General features: G+C 47.9%; 1 protein-coding gene across 4 annotated transcripts in view; it reads right to left on the bottom strand.

The window, feature by feature from the left end:
• The window catches only part of WWC1 (WW and C2 domain containing 1), a 158,285-nt gene that overhangs the window by 12,522 nt on the left and 124,679 nt on the right, over window positions 1-21,084 (bottom strand). For all 4 annotated transcript variants that reach the window (XM_081503780.1, XM_081503781.1, XM_081503783.1 and 1 more), the window contains exons 12-19: window positions 20,943-21,051; window positions 20,511-20,591; window positions 19,770-19,856; window positions 18,786-18,978; window positions 12,974-13,126; window positions 12,151-12,242; window positions 2,780-2,900; window positions 1,330-1,494 (exon numbers count right to left, since the gene is read on the bottom strand). In XM_081503780.1, the coding sequence (XP_081359906.1) occupies window positions 1,330-1,494; window positions 2,780-2,900; window positions 12,151-12,242; window positions 12,974-13,126; window positions 18,786-18,978; window positions 19,770-19,856; window positions 20,511-20,591; window positions 20,943-21,051 (1,001 nt within the window). The remainder of the gene's footprint in view (window positions 1-1,329; window positions 1,495-2,779; window positions 2,901-12,150; window positions 12,243-12,973; window positions 13,127-18,785; window positions 18,979-19,769; window positions 19,857-20,510; window positions 20,592-20,942; window positions 21,052-21,084) is intronic.

Raw genomic sequence — 21,084 nt, 5'->3', positions numbered from 1 at the left:
ACTTATATGCAGAGTACATCATGAGAAACGCTGGGCTGGATGAAGCACATGCTGGAATCAAGATTGCCAGGAGAAATAGCAATAACCTCAGATATGCAGATGACACCACCCTTATGGCAGAAAGTGAAGAAGAACTAAAGAGCCTCTTGATGAAAGTGAAAGAGGAGAGTGAAAAAGTTGGCTTAAAGCTCAACGTTCAGAAAACTAAGATCATGGCATCTAGTCCCATCACTTCATGGCAAATAGATGGAGAAACAGTGGAAATAGTGGCTGACTTTATTTTTGGGGACTCCAAAATCACTGCAGATGGTGGTTGCAGCCATGAAATTAAAAGACGCTTACTCCTTGGGAGAAAAGTTATGACCAACCTAGACAGCATATTAAAAAGCAGAGACATTACTTTGCCAACAAAGGTCTGTCTAGTCAAGGCTATGGTTTTTCCAGTAGTCATGTATGGATGTGAGAGCTGGAATATAAAGAAAGCTGAGCGCCGAAGAATTGATGCTTTTGAACTGTGGTGTTGGAGAAAACTCTTTAGAGTCCCCTAGACTGCAAGGAGATCCAACCAGTCCATCCTAAAGGAAATCAGTACTGAATATTCATTGGAAGGACTGATGTTGAAGCTGAAACTCCAATACTTTGGCTACCTGATGTGAAGAGCTGACTCATTTGAAAAGACCCTGATGCTGGGAAAGATTGAAGGCAGGAGGAGAAGGGAATGACAGAGGATGAGATGGTTGGATGGCATCACTGACTCAATGGACATGAGTTTGAACTCCAGGAGATGGTGATGGACAGGGAGGTCTGGAGTGCTGCGGTTCATGGGGTCACAAAGAGTTGGACACGACTGAGTGACTGAACTGAACTGAAGTGATAAACAGACTTGGCTGTGAATTTCCTGGTGCCTCAGTGGTTAGGACTCCTTGCTTTCACAGCAGGGGGCACGGGTTCAGTCCCTGGTTGGGGAACTGAGATCCCACATGCCATGTGGTTGGGTAAGTTAAGTAAATAAATATACATATGATATTTATATAATAAGTGAGTAAATAAATATATGTATTATAAGTAAGTAAAGAGAGACACACATATATAAATGCATTGGCCATGTACTGGTTACTGAGCCTTTCCCACACTTTAGCCAGTTCAGTCCTTAGAGAAACCCCATAGAATTGGTCTATTAACTCCATAAGGAAACAGGTGTTAACATGCCAAGAATGACTGACAGCAGGGGCGGGACCAGGACTTGGGCCCAGAACCGTGAGAGGCCCAGGGCTCTCAGCTGCAGGGCGAGAAGCAGGTGCTCGGGAGGACGGCCGGGCGGCGGCTTACCCGGCACACGTACTGGCTCTGGGGGCCTGGGGAGAAGGTCTTGGAGCGGATGATGGTGTTCCCTCGGAGAAACGGCCCCGGGGAGGGCGTGCCCACCCGCCGGTCCTTGGGCCGCACCACCGTGGGCGATGGGGCCGGGGTCTCTGTGTTGGTCTCCTTGTCCACCTGAGGAAGAAGTCACAGCTGTGAGGCTGGGAGGATCCAGAGTCTCAGCCACCCACCCTGAGACTCACGGAGCAGACACCGAAGCTGCTTCCTGCTCCGGTCACCTCACTCCTGGCCCTCAGACCCAGCCCGGCCAGCATGGCACCCGAGGCCCCGCGTGCTGGCCCCCGGTCCTCCCTGACACCTGTGCTTGGGGCCAGTGGGAGATATTCAGTCCCCTAACAAGCTCACATAAGCAGTAGAGGTACCTCAGGCACGGATGTCCTGTGCCTCACACCCTCAAGAATAATGTGCCAACCATATTTTGACAAAGCCACAGCCAAGGCTTCCATCGCCCTAGCCAAGAACTGCAGATGTTTTCTTGGAGTTATGGAAGCAACTAGCAAACCTCGTGTTTTAAAAACTAGGTGATCAGGTTTTCTCTTGTCCTTTCACAGTAATTACCAGTAGAGATCAAGAAATAAAAATACCCAAATGAAAAGCCTTGGTTAGCCTAAATAGTGCCTTTGTGTGCTTTTGAAAAAGGCACCCCCTTTGGCTGGAGAAACTGCAGCAAGATTTCTTCTTGGTGTGGAGTAGTTAGAAGGCAGGCCCAGATTCTTCTCCAACACCCCTACCTCCCCCGACTCTGGCCCAGGGGCCAGGCACCTTTGCTCAGTGCATACCCTGTACCTCCACCCCCATGTACTACACTCCCAGAAGTCCTGCAGGTGAAAGAATATGGAGATCTCTCTCTATGGAGCATGAAGCCTCTTATAACATGGCACCCTAGTGCAGCAGGGGAGCAGAAGGTGACAGTGACTCGACTAGACCCCCTTTCCTACTGTCCTTCAGGTAGACCCAAATGGAGAAATCCACTGCTTTGAAATCTTAGAATCCATCTGCAAGGTTGGCATTATTGCACCCATTTTAGAGATGAGAAAGCCAAGGCTGGAGAGGGATGAAGTCATCGGTCTAAGGCCACACAGCTAGGTAGGAGCACAGCCAGTATTTGAATCCAGGCCAGCTGACTGCACAGCCTGGGGTCTGCCCAGAGAACTGGGAACCACAGAGGGTGGGAGAGATAAGAGGGTCAATCAACTCCTCCTGATTTTCTGTCACTGAAATGACTCCAATTCCAGGCAGGGACATCCCTATACAACCTTCTGCACGTCACCTCACTCTGAAAGCCTGCCCCATGATGCTGGGGCATGAGACAGCCCCGAGACTTTTCTGACTGCCTGGGTTCAAGAATTGAGGATTATTTCCCCCAAGACAGCCCTTTCCATGTCCCGGCCCTCCCTACCTTGAACGCTGGGCACCCGTCCATGTCAGGGGAGGCTTCCTCTTCCCCTTCCTCCTCCTCTTCTTCCTCTTCTTCCTCCTCGGCTGCGGCCTCATTCTCGCTGGTCCCCTCTTCGTACCTCCTGTGATGACAAGACACTTTGATTACCCACAGCACCCACTCTCATCTGCTCACCTGCCTGAAGTGCATCCAGGGCAGGGCTTCCAAGCATTTTCTGGGTTGAGGACATTTTAAAAAAAAAAAATCAATTTTAACGAGGTATATTTACATATAACAAAATGCATTTCCTGTAATGTTTGATGAGTTTTGACCACTGCATTCCCCTGTGTAACCACTACCACACTCAAGAAAAAGAATGTTCCGTTACCTTGAAAGTTTCCCTTATATGCTTTCCTAGTTAATCTCCCCCCACCCTCAGCCCATCATTGATCAGCTTTTCATGACTAAAGATTAAATCTGATTTTTCTTGTATTTCACAGAAATGGAATCAGACGATATATGCTCTTTTGTCTCTGGCTTCATTCTCTCAGCATCGCATTTGGCGCATAGTATCAATAGTTAACTTCTTATTGTTGAGTCATCTTCCATTGGATGGATGGACCACAGTGTGCTCATCAGGTGATAAACATATCATGACCCAGATAATCACGATGGTGTGATCACTCACCTAGAGCCAGACATCCTGGATATGAAGTCAAGTGGGCCTTAGGAAGCATCACTACGAACAAAGCTAGTGGAGGTGATGGAATGCCAATTGAGCTATTTCAAATCATGAAAGATGACGCTGTGAAACTGTTGCACTCAATATGCCAGCAAATCTGGAAAACTCAGCAGTGGCCACAGGACTGGAAAAGGTCAGTTTTCTTTCCAATCCCAAAGAAAGGCAATGCCAAAGAATGCTCAAACTACCGCACAATTGCACTCATCTCACATGCTAGTAAAGTAATACTCAAAATTCTTCAAGCCAGGCTTCAGCAATACGTGAACCGTGAACTTCCAGATGTTCAAGCTGGTTTTAGAAAAGGCAGAGGAACCAGAGATCAAATTGCCAACATCCGCTGGATCATTGAAAAAGCAAGAGAGTTCCAGAAAAACATCTATTTCTGCTTTATTGACTATGCCAAAGCCTTTGACTGTGTGGATCACAATAAACTGTGGAAAATTCTGAAAGAGATGGGAATACCAGACCATCTGACCTGTCTCTTGAGAAACCTGTATGCAGGTCAGGAAGCAACAGTTAGAACTGGACATGGAACAACAGACTGGTTCCAGATAGGAAAAGGAGTACGTCAAGGCTGTATATTGTCACCCTGCTTATTTAACTCATATGCAGAGTACATCATGAGAAATGCTGGGCTGGAAGAAACACAAGCTGGAATCAAGATTGCTGGGAGAAATATCAATAACCTCAGATATGCGGATGACACCACCCTTATGGCAGAAAGTGAAGAAGAACTAAAGAGCCTCTTGATGAAAGTGAAAGAGGAGAGTGAAAAAGTTGGCTTAAAGCTCAACGTTCAGAAAACTAAGATCATGGCATCTGGTCCCATCACTTCATGGCAAATAGATGGGGAAACAGTGGAAACAGTGTCAGACTTGATTTTTTGGGGCTCCAAAATCACTGCTGATGGTGATTGCAGCCATGAAATTAAAAGACGCTTACTCCTTGGAAGGAAGGTTATGGCCAACCTAGATAGCATATTTAAAAGCAGAGACATTACTTTGCCAACAAAAGTCCATCTAGTCGAGGCTACGGTTTTTCCAGTGGTCATGTATGGATGTGAGAGTTGGATGGTGAAGAAAGCTGAGCGCCACAGAATTGATGCTTTTGAACTGTGGTGTTGGAGAAGACTCTTGAGAGTCCCTTGGACTGCAAGGAGATCCAATCAATCCATCCTAAAGGAGATCAATCTTGGGTGTTCATTGGAAGGACTGATGTTGAAGCTGAAACTCCAATACTTTGGCCACCTCATGCGAAGAGTTGACTCATTGGAAAAGACCCTAATGCTGGGTAGGATTGGGGGCAGGAGGAGAAGGGGACGACAGAGGATGAGATGGTTGGATGGCATCACCAACTCGATGGACATGGGTTTGGGTAGACTCCGGGCATTGGTGATGGACAGAGAGGCCTGGCGTGCTGGAATTCATGGGGTCGCAAAGAGTCGGACTGAGCGACTGAACTGAACTGAACTGAACTGATAAACATATGGATTGCTTCCATTTCTTAGAAATTATAAATAAAGCTTCTGTAGACATTCACCTGCAACTCTGTGTAGAGCTAGGACTTCATTTGTCTTAAGACACTGGATTAGTTTGCTAGGGCTGCCATAACACAATATCATAGACTGGGTGGTTTTAACAACAGAAATGTATTTCCCATGATCCTGGAGGCTAGCAAAAGTCAAGATCATGGTGCAGCAGGTCTGATGAGTTGCAGACGGCCAGCTTCACGCTGTGTCCCCATGTGGTCTTCCCTCTGCATGTGCGTCCCTGGTGTTCCTCTGTGTGTCCAAATGTCCCCTTCTTATAAGGACACCAGTCATACTGGATTAAGGCCCACCCTAACTTTAACAGCCTCATGTTAACTTAACCAGCTTTGAAGACCCTGTCCTCAAAAACAGTCACATTCTCAAGCATGGTCAGAGCTTCAATATCTGTCATTTTGGGGGAGACATAATTCAGACCGTAAGATATGTATACACACTCAGGAGTAGAACTGCTGGGTCAGACAATAAGTGTAAGTGGTGAACTGGTTTACCCACATGGTTATATCATTTTATGTTTCCACAATAATGTTATGGGAATTCTGGTTCCTCACCTATACTTGGTAATATCCATGTTTAAATTTAGTCATTCAGCTGATGAGTACTCATATCTATTGTGGTTATAATGTGTACTTTCCTGTTGAAAATTTCATTGACCATTCAGAATTTCTTTTGCAAGGTTTCCATTAGAATTTTTAGCCCGTTTAAAAAATGGGTTGTCTTTTTATTACTGAGTTGCAAGAGTTCATTATATATTCTAGATAGGAATCCTTTGCAAATATTTTCTCCAAGTCTGTGGCTTGCCTTTCCTCTTTTAAATGGTGTCTTTCAAAGGACAGAAGCTTTTGATTGTGACAAAGTCCAATTTATCCCTTTTTCTCTTTAATGCTTTGTGCTTTTTATGTTGTACCTAAGAAGTCTTTGCAAAGAATTTCTCTTGTACTTTCTTTTAGAGGTTTTTTTCATTTCAGCTTTTAAGTTTAATACTATGATCCATTTCAGATTAATTTTTGTCCATGGCACCCAACATTTATTTTTTTTCTGTGTGGATATCCAATGGGGTTGCAGCACCATTTGTTGAAGAGACTTTATTTTTGGTGATACTCTTCATAATTATCCTTTCCCCTTGGACTCTGAGCCTCGAAAGAGCTGGTGTGACAAATGGACGACATTTGTTAATTAGTAATTTATCTCCATTCCCATCTTTACTTTTCAAAGACATACATAACCGCCAGGCTTCCGATCAGCATGAGGCAGTATTACCATACTGAGCTGAAGGAATTTCAGCCAAAAGCAGAGAGTTTTACATCTCGTTAGCTGGCGCAGTGAGACTGTGGATAAACACAAAATCTCCCTTAGGATTTTCCCAACAGGGAAAACAGATCTTGGCTCTCCATCCTCAGCACCTCAGGGAGGTGCTGAAAACCTCCCTGGCACTTAGACGGGGACTCTCGCTATGGAAGGGCCTCTTCTTTCCCTCCTCTGCCTCTTGATCCACTCATGAAAGAGCCACTAAACGTAGATACCAGAGGCTTCCCTGGTGGCTCAGAGGGTAATTCAGAAGACGTGGGTTCCATCCCTGGGTCGGGAAGATTCCCTGGAGAAGGGGATGGCAACACACTTCCGTATTCTTGCCTGGAGAATTCCATGGACAGAAGAGCAGGCTACAGTCCATAGGGTCTCAGAGAGTCAGACACCACTGAGCAGCTAACACTTTCATTTTTCAGACATGGACTCGATGACCTCGAGGTGCCACACTGAGGCCCTTCAACAACACTGAAAGCCACTCTTGTCTCAGAGAGTGAGCAGGCCTTGCTCAGTGTCACAGGCCACTCAGTGGTGCGGCCACGTTTCCATTCCATGAAGCGCTCAACCGCTAGGAAGTCTCTTCTTTGTGACTAAGAAGCTGATCGACATATTTTCTGGGAAAGGAGGGGGGGAAACCCTCAATTGTAAAGAGAAAAATAATTAGACATATCTTTTCACCCTTTGGAAAGTGGCCAAAAACAAATAAAAATTTAAAAATATGTATTTGATATTTGTAATATGTATTTGCTATCAAGTGAGGGTTTGGGAAAAAGGCGTATCCCTGCGAGGAGTGTTAATTAGAGCAGCCAACGAATATTGTGAAGTCAATTTATCAGTACCTGCTAGAAAAAAACATGTACATGTTCTCGATTAAATACCTTTTGATTCCCACTCCGGTATTCTTGCCTGGAGAATCCCAGGGACGGGGGAGCCTGGTGGGCTGCTGTCTATGGGGTCACATAGAGTCGGACACGACTGAAGCGACTTAGCAGCAGCAGCAGCAGATTATATTGTATCAGAGAGGAGGTAGCTTTAGGGGCACTCTCAGTCACTGCTGGTGGGAGCATTTACAATCTTGTTTGAGAATGATGCTGCAGGACCCGGTAAAATATAAACCACACATGCCCTGGGACCCAGCAAGGCCAATTCTCAACCTTTGTCCTAGACAAATACACGTAAGCTCCCAAGGGGGTAAATACAAGGGTTGCCACCCTAGCATTGTTTGTGATTATATTCTCCTGCGTGCATGAGTATCTGACTCTGTGCAAACTTATGGACTGTAGCATGCCAGCTCCTCTGTCCATGGGATTTCCCAGGCAAGAATACTGAGTGGGTTGCCACTCAGTGGAGTGCGTTGCCATTTCCTCCTCCTCCAGGGGATCTTCTGGACCCAGGGATCGAACCCTCATCTCCTGCAGCTCCTGGATTGCAGGAGGATTCTTTACCGCTGAGCCACCGGCTGTGCTGTGTTGTGGCTTCAGTTGTATCTGACTCTTTGCGACCCCATGAACTATAGCCCGCCAGCCACAGGGGCAGCCCCTATATTCTCCTGCATTTTCTAATCCTCTGAGAGTTTTGTTTTGTTTGTGGATCTTAAAAAATATCAAGTCTTCTGACTACACACATTAAAGAAACCTGAACAAATGAAAGGAGGGAACAACAGTGGCATCCTCCACTGGGCCTTGGGTGCAGAGGGAGGAGAGGAGATGAGAACCCAGGACTAGTCTGCGGAGCCCTCCACTCCAGAGCTGAGCAGGCAAAGCAGAGCTAGTTAACATTCCAGGACCAAAAGAATCCTCCAGTGTGGGGGGAGGGGCCTGCAGATAGAGCCACCCCACAACCGCAGCAGCTCCGGGGGATTCCCAGCCCTCTTTGTAAGTCAGTGTCTGGGCCAGTCAGTTTGAATGGCCAAGGGTGGGGAGAGAGGGGGCCACAAAGGGTGAGAACAGAAGGTGGTTGCTAGGAGACAGTGTGAAAAGCCTCAACACAAGCTTGGAATTTGGTGGAAAAACCACTGATCTTGTGCCAGGGTTTTGGAAGACAGGTCCTGGGCCTGATTTCCGGCACTGGGACCTTTGCAGAGTGTTAGAGGGAGGGGAAGAGAGGGAGAGAGAAGGGGGGAGGGAAAGAGAAGGGAGAAGAGAAAAGAAGGAGAGGGAGGGAAGTGGGGAGGGAGGAGGAAGGAAGAGGGAGGAAGAGGAAGGGGAGGAAGGAGAGGGGCAGTGGGGAGACAGGAGGAAGCAGGGAGGGAGGGAAGGGAAGGAGAGTGAGGAGAGACAGAGCGGGTGGGACAGAGAAGAAAAGAGAAAAATTGAGACAGTTGAGCGAGAACCCTAAAGCAAACGAACACACAAGAATTCAGGAACCTTGCCCTATTCTTCATCACAAGGAGGACGAGTCAAGGGGAACAGGAAGAGAGGAGTCAGCCTAGGGGCCAAATCCAGCCCACTGCCTGTTTCCGGACAGTCCAAGGTCCAGGCTGTGAATGGTTTTTAAATTTTTAAATGGCTGGGGAAAAAAAAATTTAAAAGAGGGTGCTATTTCATGACATGTGCAAATGATGTGAAATTCCAGTTTCCGTGTCCGTAAATGAAGGTACAAGGACAGAGGCACGGTTGGCTGGTGTGTGTACCATCTGTGATTGCTGTCACACCGCGATGGCAGAGTTGAGTGGATGCAACAGAACCTGCCTGGCGCACGTAGCAGTCATTTACTGTCTGGCCCTTTCCAGGAAACACCTGCTGACCCCTGGAGTAAAAGGTATTAAGGAAAGACTTCTTGTCAGACCAAACGTAGAATTTAGGGCTGTAACAGAAGAGTCACTTTGTGCTGTCTGTGGGTCAGGGTCTGTTTTAAGGGCTTCCCATGCATAATTTTCAGAGTCCACAAAATACCCCATGTGTAATGGCTATTTCTTAAATCTCCATTTCACAGATGGAGAAACCAGGTTTGGAGCCTGGTTCTCAGCCCAGGCTTCACCTTAGAATTACCTAGGATGCTTTTTTCTCCTCCAAATTAATTTATTTTTGACTGCCCTGGGTCTTTGTGGCTGTGCATGGGCTCGCTCTAGTTGTGGCAAGCAAGGGCTACTCTTCGTTTCGGTGCCTGGGCTTCGCAGTGTGGTGGCTTCTCTTGTTAAGGAGCACAGGTTCTAGGCATGCCAGTTTCAGTAGTTGCAATCTGTGGGCTCAGAGACCAGGCTCAGTAGTTGCGGCGCCCAGGCCCAGTTGCTCTGGGGCATGTGGAATCTTCCCAGACTAGGGATCGAACCCAGGTCCCTGCATCGGCAGGTGAAATCTTAACCACTGGGACCTCCAGGGAAGTCCTCCCAGGATGCTTTTAAATATACTGATGCTTAGGCCTCCCCTAGACCTAGGATCCCACAAGGAGCTGGCTGAGCGAGATTTTGTGCATTCACATCTGTCTGGATTCAGAGCACATGCACTTAAGCACAACGACACACACTTACTGCAAATGGCAAGGTTCCGAGGCTGTGCTCATTTCCAAGATGGGATTTGCTGTCTCCCTCTCCAGCTGGTACTTAAGCCCCGTTCCTCCTCCATTTCCTGATAAGAATCTCTATTGTCTCTTGCGTGTCTACTACAAGCTTTGCACTTTTTCTTCATCAGTGGCTGGTCCTTCAGTCTCTTCTGATGATTCTTCACAGTTACTGTGAGGTCCCCACGTTTCAGCCAAGGATCAGACAGGGTCAGAATGACTTGCTTAACAGTGGCAGCTCTTGAGGGGGCGGGCAGTGACCGGAGGAAATGTGGTGTGGGCTTCCAGAGAGCTGGTGATGCTCCTCAATTGGGACCCATGGGTAGTATGGCTTCTGAAAATTCACTGCGCGCTGTACACACACATCAGCTTTTCTGAATGTGCATGATGTTGCAATAAAAAGTTAAAAAACGTGTTGCCTAAGGTTATACCAAAAAGGATAAAGCTAGGATTTGAACCCTAGTCTACATCACTGTTTCCTAAAGTGTGTGATGAGACCTTCTGTGGGTAGACGAGGGACTAAAGGGCACTGATCACACAGTGGAAAAGCTGTGTCCTGTCCACTTCTCCTCCAGACTTGGTTATATCAAGAAGGAAATCTCTCTTGGGCAGTAGCATGTCTTTAACATTGCTGACACATGGACCTTTTTTTTTTTTTAATTTTTACTGGAGTATAGTTGCTTTACAATATTGTGTTGGTTTCCACTGTACAGCAAAGTGAATCAGCTCTTGTTGATCAGTCACCCTGTCGGGTCCGACTCTTTGCCACCCCATAGACGGCGGCACACCAGGTCTCCTTCCCACTGAGGTCACAGGGAGCACTGGGTAGAGTTTCCTGTGCTATACAGGAGGCTCCCATTAGTCACCCACTTTATACACAGCAGTGTGTATATGTCAGTCCCAATCTCTCAGTTCATCCCCCCACTCCTTCCCTCCTTGGTATCCTTGAGTTTGTTCTCTACGTCTGTGTCTATACAGATGAACTTACTTGCAAAGCGGAAATAGAGACACAGAAGTAGAGAATGTATGACCTTCCTTTTTAACAGTAGGAGAGGTCTTAGCCTTAGAACCTTGGCAAGCGATGTATCCAGCTAGATTTTAATATTCTTGTTGTATTTTTATTACATTTAATCTTCCACAGTTATCTTCTAAGGCAGACTTGGTTCATGACCTACTCAATATCCACTTCTACATTCTTCCTTAGTAACAGAATCCTGACTTTTATACCAACTAAGAGACCTCATTTCCCAGCTTCCTTTAGCTACTGGGTAGGCCAAGTAGCTAAGCTCAGCCCATGAAAAACAAGTGGAAATTGCTGGGTGGGGCTTTCAGGAATGCTCGTTGGTTAAAAGGCACTCAGGTAGACTCTGTTGTCTTTCCTCTTTCCTGATACCTGCCTGATGGTTGGTGACTCTGCAGCCATTCTGTGCTTACCAGCCTTGATGATGGAGGCTACACAGTAAGGACAGCAAAGCAGAATAAGAAAAAGAGCCTGGGTTCCCGGTAACATCATGGGGCTGACAGATGAGGCTTGGATTGCCTTTTTCCAAGTCTTCTTTTTTAAGTAACAAAGAAGTATCTTGTTTAAGCCTGTTATTTCTGCTCCCTATTCTAGCAGTCAACTGCAATTCCTTACTGAGGAATTTTCAATTTATGGCAAATTATACTTATTTCTGCTTCCCTTCTGGCTCAGCTGGTAAGGGATCTGCTTGCAATGCAAGAGACCCCAGTTCGATTCCTGGGTTGGGAAGATCCGCTGGAGAAGGGATAGGCTACCCACTCCAGTATTCTTGGGCTTCCTTGTGGCTCAGCTTGTAAAGAATCCGCGTGCAATGTGGGAGACCAAGGTTCAATCACTGGTTTGGGAAGATCCCTTGGAGAAGGGAACGGGCTATCTACTCCAGTATTCTTGCCTGGAGAATTCCATAGACTGTATAATCCATGGGGTTGCAAAGTGTTGGACATGACTGAACGACTTTCACTTTCATGCTTGTTTCCACTTCTAGTAATATAAAGCTTCTTAGGAATTTTTTTGAACCAAAATAAATGTAAGTGCATCACAATAAACACTAACATGTGAACCAGTATGAATAACTGCTAGAACACAAAACCACAAACTGGGAAGGGGCTTGGGAAACACTGTACCAGATTATATACTGCCTTGTTGCCTATAGAGAACCTATGAGAGAGGAGTTCTGTTTTCACAGGGGAACACTTCTCTTGGTTGCCCTGGTTGTCTGGGGATCTCATCCCTGGGCTCAGATCCAAGTCAGTTCAGTTCCCAGGGGCACCCTCACTTACCAGCTGTCTTCCAGGGTCTGCGTGCTGCTCCTTTCCTCCTGCCTCTTCTCCAGCTCCACGGCTGTCTGTTCCAACAGAGCAGACACAGCATCCTGCAGAGACAAAGGCCGATGAGTCCTCTGTGCGTGGTAGGCAGAGCTTCACCGGGCAGGAATCAGACCCTATCAGCCTCCCAGTGAATGAGAGTAAAACTGAAGGCCAGAGTGGGCAAGCATCTTGCCATAAGGTTACATCAACTGGAAATATGGTCCCTAGTTCTTCTAACTGGCAGTTCTACTGAAAATAACCTCTGTATACATGGACAAAATTTGGAAGATGAGTTTAATGTTTGCATGAGACAGAATTACAGGTCTACAGCTACAAGAAGATCATCAAGTAGTCAGGGAGACTTGAGTGCCACTGAGTGGTGTCCATGCTGAGGAAGCCTGTGTGACTTGAGGAAATTATTTAACTTCTCTGAGACTCAGTTTCTTCTAATAATTAGTCCACCTCTGATGTCCAGGCTTCCCTGCTGGCTCAGAGGGTACAAAAATCTGCCTGCAATGCAGGAGACCCTGATTCAGTCACTGGGTTGGGAAGATCCCATGAAGAAGGGAATGGCAACCCACTTCAGTATTCTGCCTGGAGAATCCCATGGACAGAGGAGCCTGGCGGGCTACAGTCCATGGGGTCGCACAGAGTCGGACACTGAGTGACTGAATCACACACACACACACACCCCTCTGATGTCCAGTCATCTCCAACTCTGGAAGAGGCTTTTCCTTCCAGCCAACCAGGTGCTGCCTTTTATAGGAGAAGGGTGCAAAGCTGTGGTCTAGCTCACCGTGCTTTCAGGCCCTGGGATGGGGGCCATGGCTCCTGCTGGTTTGGGCTCCCGGCTCTGTTTCTTCAAGTATTTGTAGCTCAGGAGGTTGTACCAGCGAGTCGACCTCTCGCCTGACCGGCAGACCTCAGCCAGGCTGATCTGAGCACCTCCCTGTAGAGGATGGGAAAAAAGCATAAGCAGGGAGTGACAAGGTATTCTGGGGAAAGTAGGTAAAACACCACTCCAGGTGAGATAGAAGCTTCCTGGGAGGAAGAAATGGCTGGGTATTGTTTTCTAATAACTCACTCATTCATTGACTTTTTTGTTCAGGTTAAGATCTATTTAGATATTAATTTTAAGAATGGGTTCTCTGATGGCTCAGATGGTAAAAAATCTGCCTGCAATGGGGGGAGACCCAGGCTTGAACTCTGGGTTAGGAAGATCCCCTGGAGAAGGGAATGAGCACCTACTCCAGTATTCTGCCTGGAGAATCCCCATGGACAGAGGAGCCTGGTGGGCTACACAGTCCATGGGGTCACAAAAGAGTCAGACATGACTGAGTGACTAACACTTTACTTTCATGGGTTGTTCAGATATTAACTCTTTATCAGATATACAATTTGCAAATATTTTCTTTCAATCAATAGGTTGCCTTTTCATTTTATTGATGAAAAATGAAAGTTCTGTTGTGCAGAAGCTTTTTAGTTTGAGGTAGTTGCACATGTTGATTTTTGCTTTTGGTGTTAGAGTTAAGAAAGATAATTGCCAAGACTGATGCCAAGGAAAACAACTCAAAGCTCTAGCAACAGGAGATTAGGGGAATAAACTGTAACCTATATCTATACAGTTATTACATAGCTATGTACAAAAAATAAGGAAGATTTCTAGGTACTGATGTAGAGAGTTTTCCAACAAGATACAGTCTACTGCAGCCACGAAATTACAAGACTTGCTCCTTGGAATAAAAGCTATTGACAAACCTAGATAGTATATTAAAAAGCAGAGATATTACTTTGCTGACAAAGGTCCGTATGGTCAAAGCTATGGTTTTTCTAGTAGTCATGTATGGATGTGAGATTTGGACCATAAAGAAGGCTGAGTGCTGAAGAACTGATGCTTTTGAACTGTGGTGTTGGAGAAGACTCTTGAGAATTCCTTGGACTGCAAGGAGATCAAACCAGTCAATCGTAAAGGAAATCAATCCTGAATATTCATTGGAAGGACTGATGCTGAAGCTCTAATACTTTGGCCACCTAATGCAAAGAGCTGACTCATCACAAAAGACCCTGAAGCTGGGAAAGATTGAAGGCAAGAGAAGGGGATGAAAGAGGACAAGATGGTTGGATGGCATCACCGACTCAATGGATATGGGTTTGAGCAAGCTGCAGGAGATGGTGAGGGACAGAGAGGCCTGGCATGCTGCAGTCCATGGGGTCACAAAGAGTCGGACACGACTGAGTGACTGAACAATAACAATTTGGGCCTGCCTCATAGGTGTGAATGGTCTGCCTCAGTAAACTGGATGCACTTTGGCAGCATCTACACATTCATTCAACCATGTATTTGACACACACACATTTGCCCAGTTGCCTCTATGTGTCAGACACTGTTCTGGATGTTGGGAACACAGCAGGATTTAAGGCAGAAAAAAATCCCTGCCTGAGTTTATATTCCAGTCTGGGGGAATCAGATAATCAGTAAGTAACTTCTATATTGTGTCTCATAGAGTCTAAGATGCCATCAGTTATAGAGTGTACTATTATTTCATGTATCACTAAGAAAGAAAAGTAGTTACCAATTAGACTATGACCTGCCAGCTAGTACACACTGCATCTTGAGTTCAGAGATGATAAAAATGTGAAAATAACATGCGCCCTAATACCTATGATACAGACAAATATTAGGTGATATAAAGTGCTGCAGAGAAAATGACACAGGCAAAGTGGAGAGGTGGGGATAAGAGGGTGGAGGAGGCAATGTGACTTTACGTAGGGTGGAAGGAAGTCCTCACGGAGAAGGTGACATCTGGGTCAAGAACAGAATGAGGCGAGAGAGTGACTTTTGCCCATCAATATCCAGGAGAAAAGAATTACATTCGAAAAGGATAGCAGTGAGAAAGGTTGGAGAAGGGGGTGTGCTGGTGTATTCAAGGGGTACCAGGGGGCTGGAGGAAGAGTCTCGGGGATCAAATCCGAGAGATGACAAGGAGCAGAGCTCAGAGGACCTGGGGAGAGCAGGCAAAGACCCAGGTGTTGACTCTGGGTGGAGACAGAAGTCTTCCTAAGGATTTAAAGAGAGGACTGAATGGACTCATCTGCGATTTAATAGGGTCACCCTGGCTACTGTGTTGGAAAGAGATGAAGGGCGGCAAGAACAGAAGCAGGGAGACCCGGTAGGGGATTCTGCAACTATCAGGTGAGAGATGGTGGTGGTCAGGAGCATGGGGAGAAGTGGCTGGAATCTGGAGATCTTCTGAAGGCAGAGCTAGGAGTTCCTGAAGGACTGAACGTGGGGTACGAGAGGAAGAAAGGGGTCCAAGACAACCTTGTGGTCTCTGGCTTGAGCAATGGATGAATGAATGGGGTTGCTTTCAGCTCAGAGAGTGAAAACCCAGAAGGAAAGCTCAGGGGTGTGCTGTGGACACATGATTGCTGATGCCGACTGGACATGCAAGAAAAGATGTGGAAGAGACAGCGGACATACAGCACTGAGCCGAGTGGGGAGGCCCAGGATGGCACTATTACACGGAATGGCGTTTGAAGCCAGGGGATAGGACAAGATCAGTGAAGCAGTGCATGCAAGTAGAAAAGGGGAGGAGAGCAAGGCCTGACCCCTGGGGCCCTCGGATGGGGAGAGGTCAGGGAAATGAGCAAGAATCCACAGAGCGGACAGACAGAGAAGCCAGTGATGGGAGAAGGCGGCCAAGAGAGCGAGAGGTCCAGGAAGCCAAGTCAGGGCAAAGGATGTCGAAGAAGGTGGAGTGAGCAACTGAGCCAAACGCTGCAGACAGGCCGAGAGACTCGAGGATGGAGAGAGCTGGCCAGTGGATTTAGCAGCGAGGAGGCCCCGATGACCTGGATGAGCACAGTTTTGGTGCAACGATTAGGGGCAGAGCCCACGTCGTCTGAGATACAGAGAGAACACACACACCTCGTTCACGTGTTGCTACAGAGAAGATGAAGTAATGTAGTAGCTGGAGGAAGAAATGGGGTAAAAAAAAAATTTTTTTTTTTTTACAGCATGGGATTAATAACAGCATATATATGGAGAAGTATACTGAGAGATTCGATCTAGTGGAAGAGGGAAAATTGGAGACAGAGGACAGAGCAGAAGGGTGAGGGTTGGAAAATGATGACCTTGAGCAAGGATGGCCATGGATGGAGTGTGGAGGGCCCACCCTGAGCTCCGGGAGGAATAGCTAACTGTGGCGGGGCAGCTGTGGGGGCTCTCTTCTGGTTCCTTCTACTGTTCCAGGATTGGGTGTAAAGTGAGGGCCTCAGCAGAGGGAGAGTAAGGGTGAGGAGGAAGGAGAGGATAAAAATTTGGTGCTGTGTATGTTTTTCTCCAATTGCATGGGCAGACAGGAGGGGAGAGTTCACTTTGACAGGGTTGGGGTTTTGCCAAGTGTGGATGGAAAAGTGAAAAAGGAGCAAGGGAGGGTTATAATGGTTATCTCTGGGGAGTGGGCCTGGGCAGTGGGCTGCCTTTACAGAAGCTGCACAGTTGAAGGGTGAGCAACCAGGACCTGGCTGGAAAGTCTGTGACCCTGTGATACCACCATTGAGTGACTGTGGAACTGCTGCCCATGATATCGGGGAGGGCAAGACACGTATTCCATCCAAACCCATAATCCAGTAGGGTAGTGTGATGGCTCCCAGGTGGCACAGTGGTAAAGAATCCATCTGCCAATGCAGGAGACACCAGTTCAATACTTGGGTTGGGAAGATCCCCTAGAGAAGGAAATAGCCACTCTCTCCAGTATTCTTGCCTGGGAAATTCCATGAACAGAGGAGCCTTGTGGGTTACAGTCCATGGGGTCGAAGAGTTGGACATGATTGAACAACTGATCACACACAGTGTGATGTGTGATGGTGACATAAGGAAGTTGGAATCTGTGTTCAAATCCAGACTTCTCTACCTACTTACTGGATGACCTGAGCTGGTTAATTAGCCTTTTTGGGCCTTGATCCCTTACCTGCCAAATGTACCTAATGCTAATATTGCTTCCCTGTTGTGAGGATTAAATGAGATACTGCACTCAAAGTTCTTAGCCCAGAACTAGACACACAGACGCTGCTCAGGATGAGTACTACTGGCCTTGCCCGGCTGGTTACGTGGCTCAAAACAGACCAGGGATGCCACCAACCCAGCAGTGCGGGGAGACTGTGTGTGGGAGCCGACAGCCCTTCCTCCACGTGTCTCAATTCCATGCCTCCTGCAGCCACCAAAATATGACAGCCTGACACTCCACGTCCCCACGGGACATGGGAGACGGAGGCTTCCGGTTGGCCATGGACGGAGACAAGCCGCGGTGGGATGAGCACTTTGGCTGCTGCCATGGCAACCAGCAATGTCCAGACTTCAATTAGGAAGGAGGAATAAAAGGCATCCAATTAGGAGGATAAAACAGGGTTGAGTCTCTTCTCATTTAGGAATGCTCAGGGCTGAGGAAACGCTTCACTGGAGGAGCCTGGATTTGTTTTTTTATTTCGTATTTAATTCCTCTTCTACCCTAAAGGATAGAATAGAAACTAATATTATAGAAATAAATATAGACGTATATTTTTGGGGGTGTCGTGCATCTTGCAGGATCTCAGTTCCCCAATCAGGGATTGAACTCGGGTTATGGCAGTGAAAGCCAAGAATCCTAACCACTAGGCTACTGGGGAATTTCTTGGAGGCTGGATTTGGAAAAGCTTTCCGCTCCATCCTTTAGCAGTACCCACCTTGCTTGCCAAACCCTTGAGTCACCATCTCATGTATTGGGTTCCTGCAGGGAGCACCGTGCTGGCCCAGAGAAAACTCCAGGGTCTGACATGGGTGGAATTGCCTGGATTCTAACTCTGTTCTGACCTTGAGAAAGTTCTTTGTGTCTCAGTTTCCCCACTGGTATAATAGTATGGTACCTAGTTTATAAGGCTGTGGGGAAAATCAACAGAAATAATACAAGTATGGAGTTCAGAGCCCACCATATAAACTGCATCCAATTAATATAAGCTGTTGCATTACTGCCAGTAGTAATAACAATATAAATGGCAATGAAGCTTTTATGAACCCCAGCTGAGCAGGAAGGGATGGGAACTGATTTCCAGTGAGAACCAGTGTGTGCAGACGCTTCATTTCTTTACATCCTTGCCAAAGGGACCAGCAGCACTGGCATTGCCTGAGAGCTTGATAGAAATACAGAATCTTGCTGCCCAGACTGGATGCATCCGAATCTGCATTTTAACCAGAGCCCCAGGTAACTTGTGTGCACGTGAAAGTTTGACGGGCACTGGTTTAGCACTTCATTCAGTCTTCAGAGAGCCACCTGTGAAGTAGCCAGGGTTAGCTGGTTTTACAGATAAGGAAACTGAGACAAAGTGTCTTAGGCCACATGGTGGGGAAGGCTGGTGACTCAGCTTCAGGCACAAGGAAGGGATGAGGCCCTGCAACTCCACGGCAGATAAAGGAGCTCCCTGCTCTCTCTCCCCTGCTCCCGATAAGTCTGCCTAGAACCCATGAAGAGCTGGGCTGATACCACAAGCTGTGTTTGCTCCAAGCCTTCTCCCTGAAGTGCAAAGGTGGATCAAGAAGGACAGAAGGCTGGACAGACAGACAGAGCTCTCACCAGGCACTCCTCCAGATGGCACCTGTCGGTGGTACAGACGTCGACTCTTAAGGTCTTTTGGTGAAGGGCTGGGTAGGACATGGACACCCAGAACACCTCGTTGAACACCAGGGTGTCCGCGGCATCCAGGGGCCGGGTCCGGAACAGGCAGGTGGTGCTCTCGGAGCACGGAAGGATAGCCGCTCGGATGTTCCTACAGGGGCAGGCACGCATGACAGCCAGGGTCAGGTCGGCACAGGTCGGGGGCTCAGGCCTTAGGCTACACAGCTGCTGCAAATCTCCCAGGAAACCACAGAGGACAAGAGTTTGTCATTTCCTCAGTCGCTGTGTATCCAATCTCATCTGCCTTCTGTTTTGCCGGGTTTCAGGCCTGCCTTCCTCCTCACATGTCATGCCCCAGGCCCTGGCTGGGTGCAGACCACAGAGACAGAAGCTCCTACTGTTGCCCTCAAGGCCTACATTCTAGCAAAGGAGGGGTACGGAGGCAGATGAGCTCAATGAAACATAAACCGTCTACACTGGGCAGAGAGGCAGACTGTGCAGGTCTCTGCTGTATTATCAGCCGTAGGTTAACACCCATCACAACCTGCCCACAGAATCATGCTGATGGGAACTGGCTCTTGAGAAAGGCAGGTCTGGCTCTTTCTGCTTGGAACACTAGCGCTTAGAGCAGACAAAAGGGGCCGTGACCTCCTCCTTCACCAGGCTTCAAGTTCACAAGGACAGGGGTTTGCTCACCACCCCCTTCTTAGTGCTGGCACCTGGTCGGGGCTCAGGATGCATATGGGAAGCTGTCTGGGGCGCTCCTCTTTATACTGAGCGGGTCTGCCACCCCGCCTACATTCACGCTCATGGCCCTGACACTGCGCATCATGGTCATGTGCATGGGGGCCCGTGGTTGGAGCAGGGCAGAAAGGAGAGTGTCCCCTGGGATGGGCGTAGAAGGCGAGAGGATGATACACAGTCCATCAGCTACACACTCACACTTTTTGGTCTTGCTGCAGCAACAAAGCAGAAAGGTTGCTCAGCTGGATGATGAATATTGCAAACTGCTTATTCTTCTCATCATACCTAAAATGAAAAGGGGGCATACAGAGTACCTGTTGGTAACACATTTATCTCTCTCTCCCTTAATCATCACGGACGGAGCTGCTGACTGCTCTGAGACCGTGGTGAGCTAGAGATCACAGACCCAGTGTTTGTGGCCATGCAGGGACACAGGTCCAGAGCTATCAGTCTGATTTTTTAAAGGGAAGCCAGAGGTTGTGTAAAATTTCCTGAGAGCTAAATGTAGGCAATGAATTCCTATTTAAAAATAATCAAGACCATTCCCCATTAAGAGATGAGCAACAACAGGAAATCTAGGCTGTAGCCCCCTAGGGGTTGACTTCAGTCCAGATGAGATGATAAGACCAAAGCTGTAGTAACGATGATGACCAAACACACCAAGAGGCAGGCGGTCTCGGTCCCTGCCTGGCTTGGCCACTGCCCAGCTCAGTGACTCCGGGCAAGTTACAAGATCTTCAAACCATGTTTTTTTTTCTCTTTTGCAGAATGGGGAGCTGGGAGGCATAGAAAGAGACCCCCACCTTTAGTTAGGAGCCCACAGCTGTCAGCGGGGCCTGCTGGTTCTGGAGGAGGGTAAATGCTGGACATGCTGCAGAAAGGGGAGGAGGGGACCCTGTGCAGACCATGCCCCTCTGCCCCGCCCTCCCTGCCACTTACTTCAGGGCAACCTGAACCCGGGTGGCACCCACTGCTTCTGATTCATCACTGTCGAAAACAGCAGCTTCCGAGACACCTAGTCTGGAAGGCAACACGGGGAAGACAGAGAGAGAGGGTCAGGCGGGTCTGCAGTGACCTGGGGCCAAAGTCATTTTCCAGAGACAGCGTTCTCTCTGGGAGGGAGCAGCAGATTCTCGAGGAGGAAGGTTTGGGTCTGTTGAGCCTCCCTGTGGACCCTGCCTCCCCACAGCGACTCTAGATCTCTCTCTCAAGGGGGGCTGCTCTTTCCCCAATACTTGCTCCCCTGGCCACAAGCCCCTTGATGGCACTTGGGAAAACCAGCAGTTTCCCAAACGTGAAGCATCTCCAGCCCCCCACCCTCCTGTGGGTCCCTCCCACACGCCGGAGGGGGCCTGGGACTCAGGGACCCACCTCTGCACAGAAGCCTCATACACACCACTGTCCCCGGCCACGGATTCATCTGACACGGCAGCAGAGACACAGGCCACTTTCAGGCCGCACCCCTGAGCCATATTCACAGCTAGTGGAAGAGAGGGGGGAAAAGGTGGGTTTC

Source organism: Giraffa tippelskirchi, chromosome 6, assembly GCF_054371585.1.
Source record: "Giraffa tippelskirchi isolate mGirTip1 chromosome 6, T2T-mGirTip1v1.2.pri, whole genome shotgun sequence".
Taxonomy (NCBI): domain Eukaryota; kingdom Metazoa; phylum Chordata; class Mammalia; order Artiodactyla; family Giraffidae; genus Giraffa; species Giraffa tippelskirchi.
The sequence above is the reverse complement of the archived record's forward strand: the minus strand, read 5'-3'. Positions and strand labels throughout refer to the sequence as shown.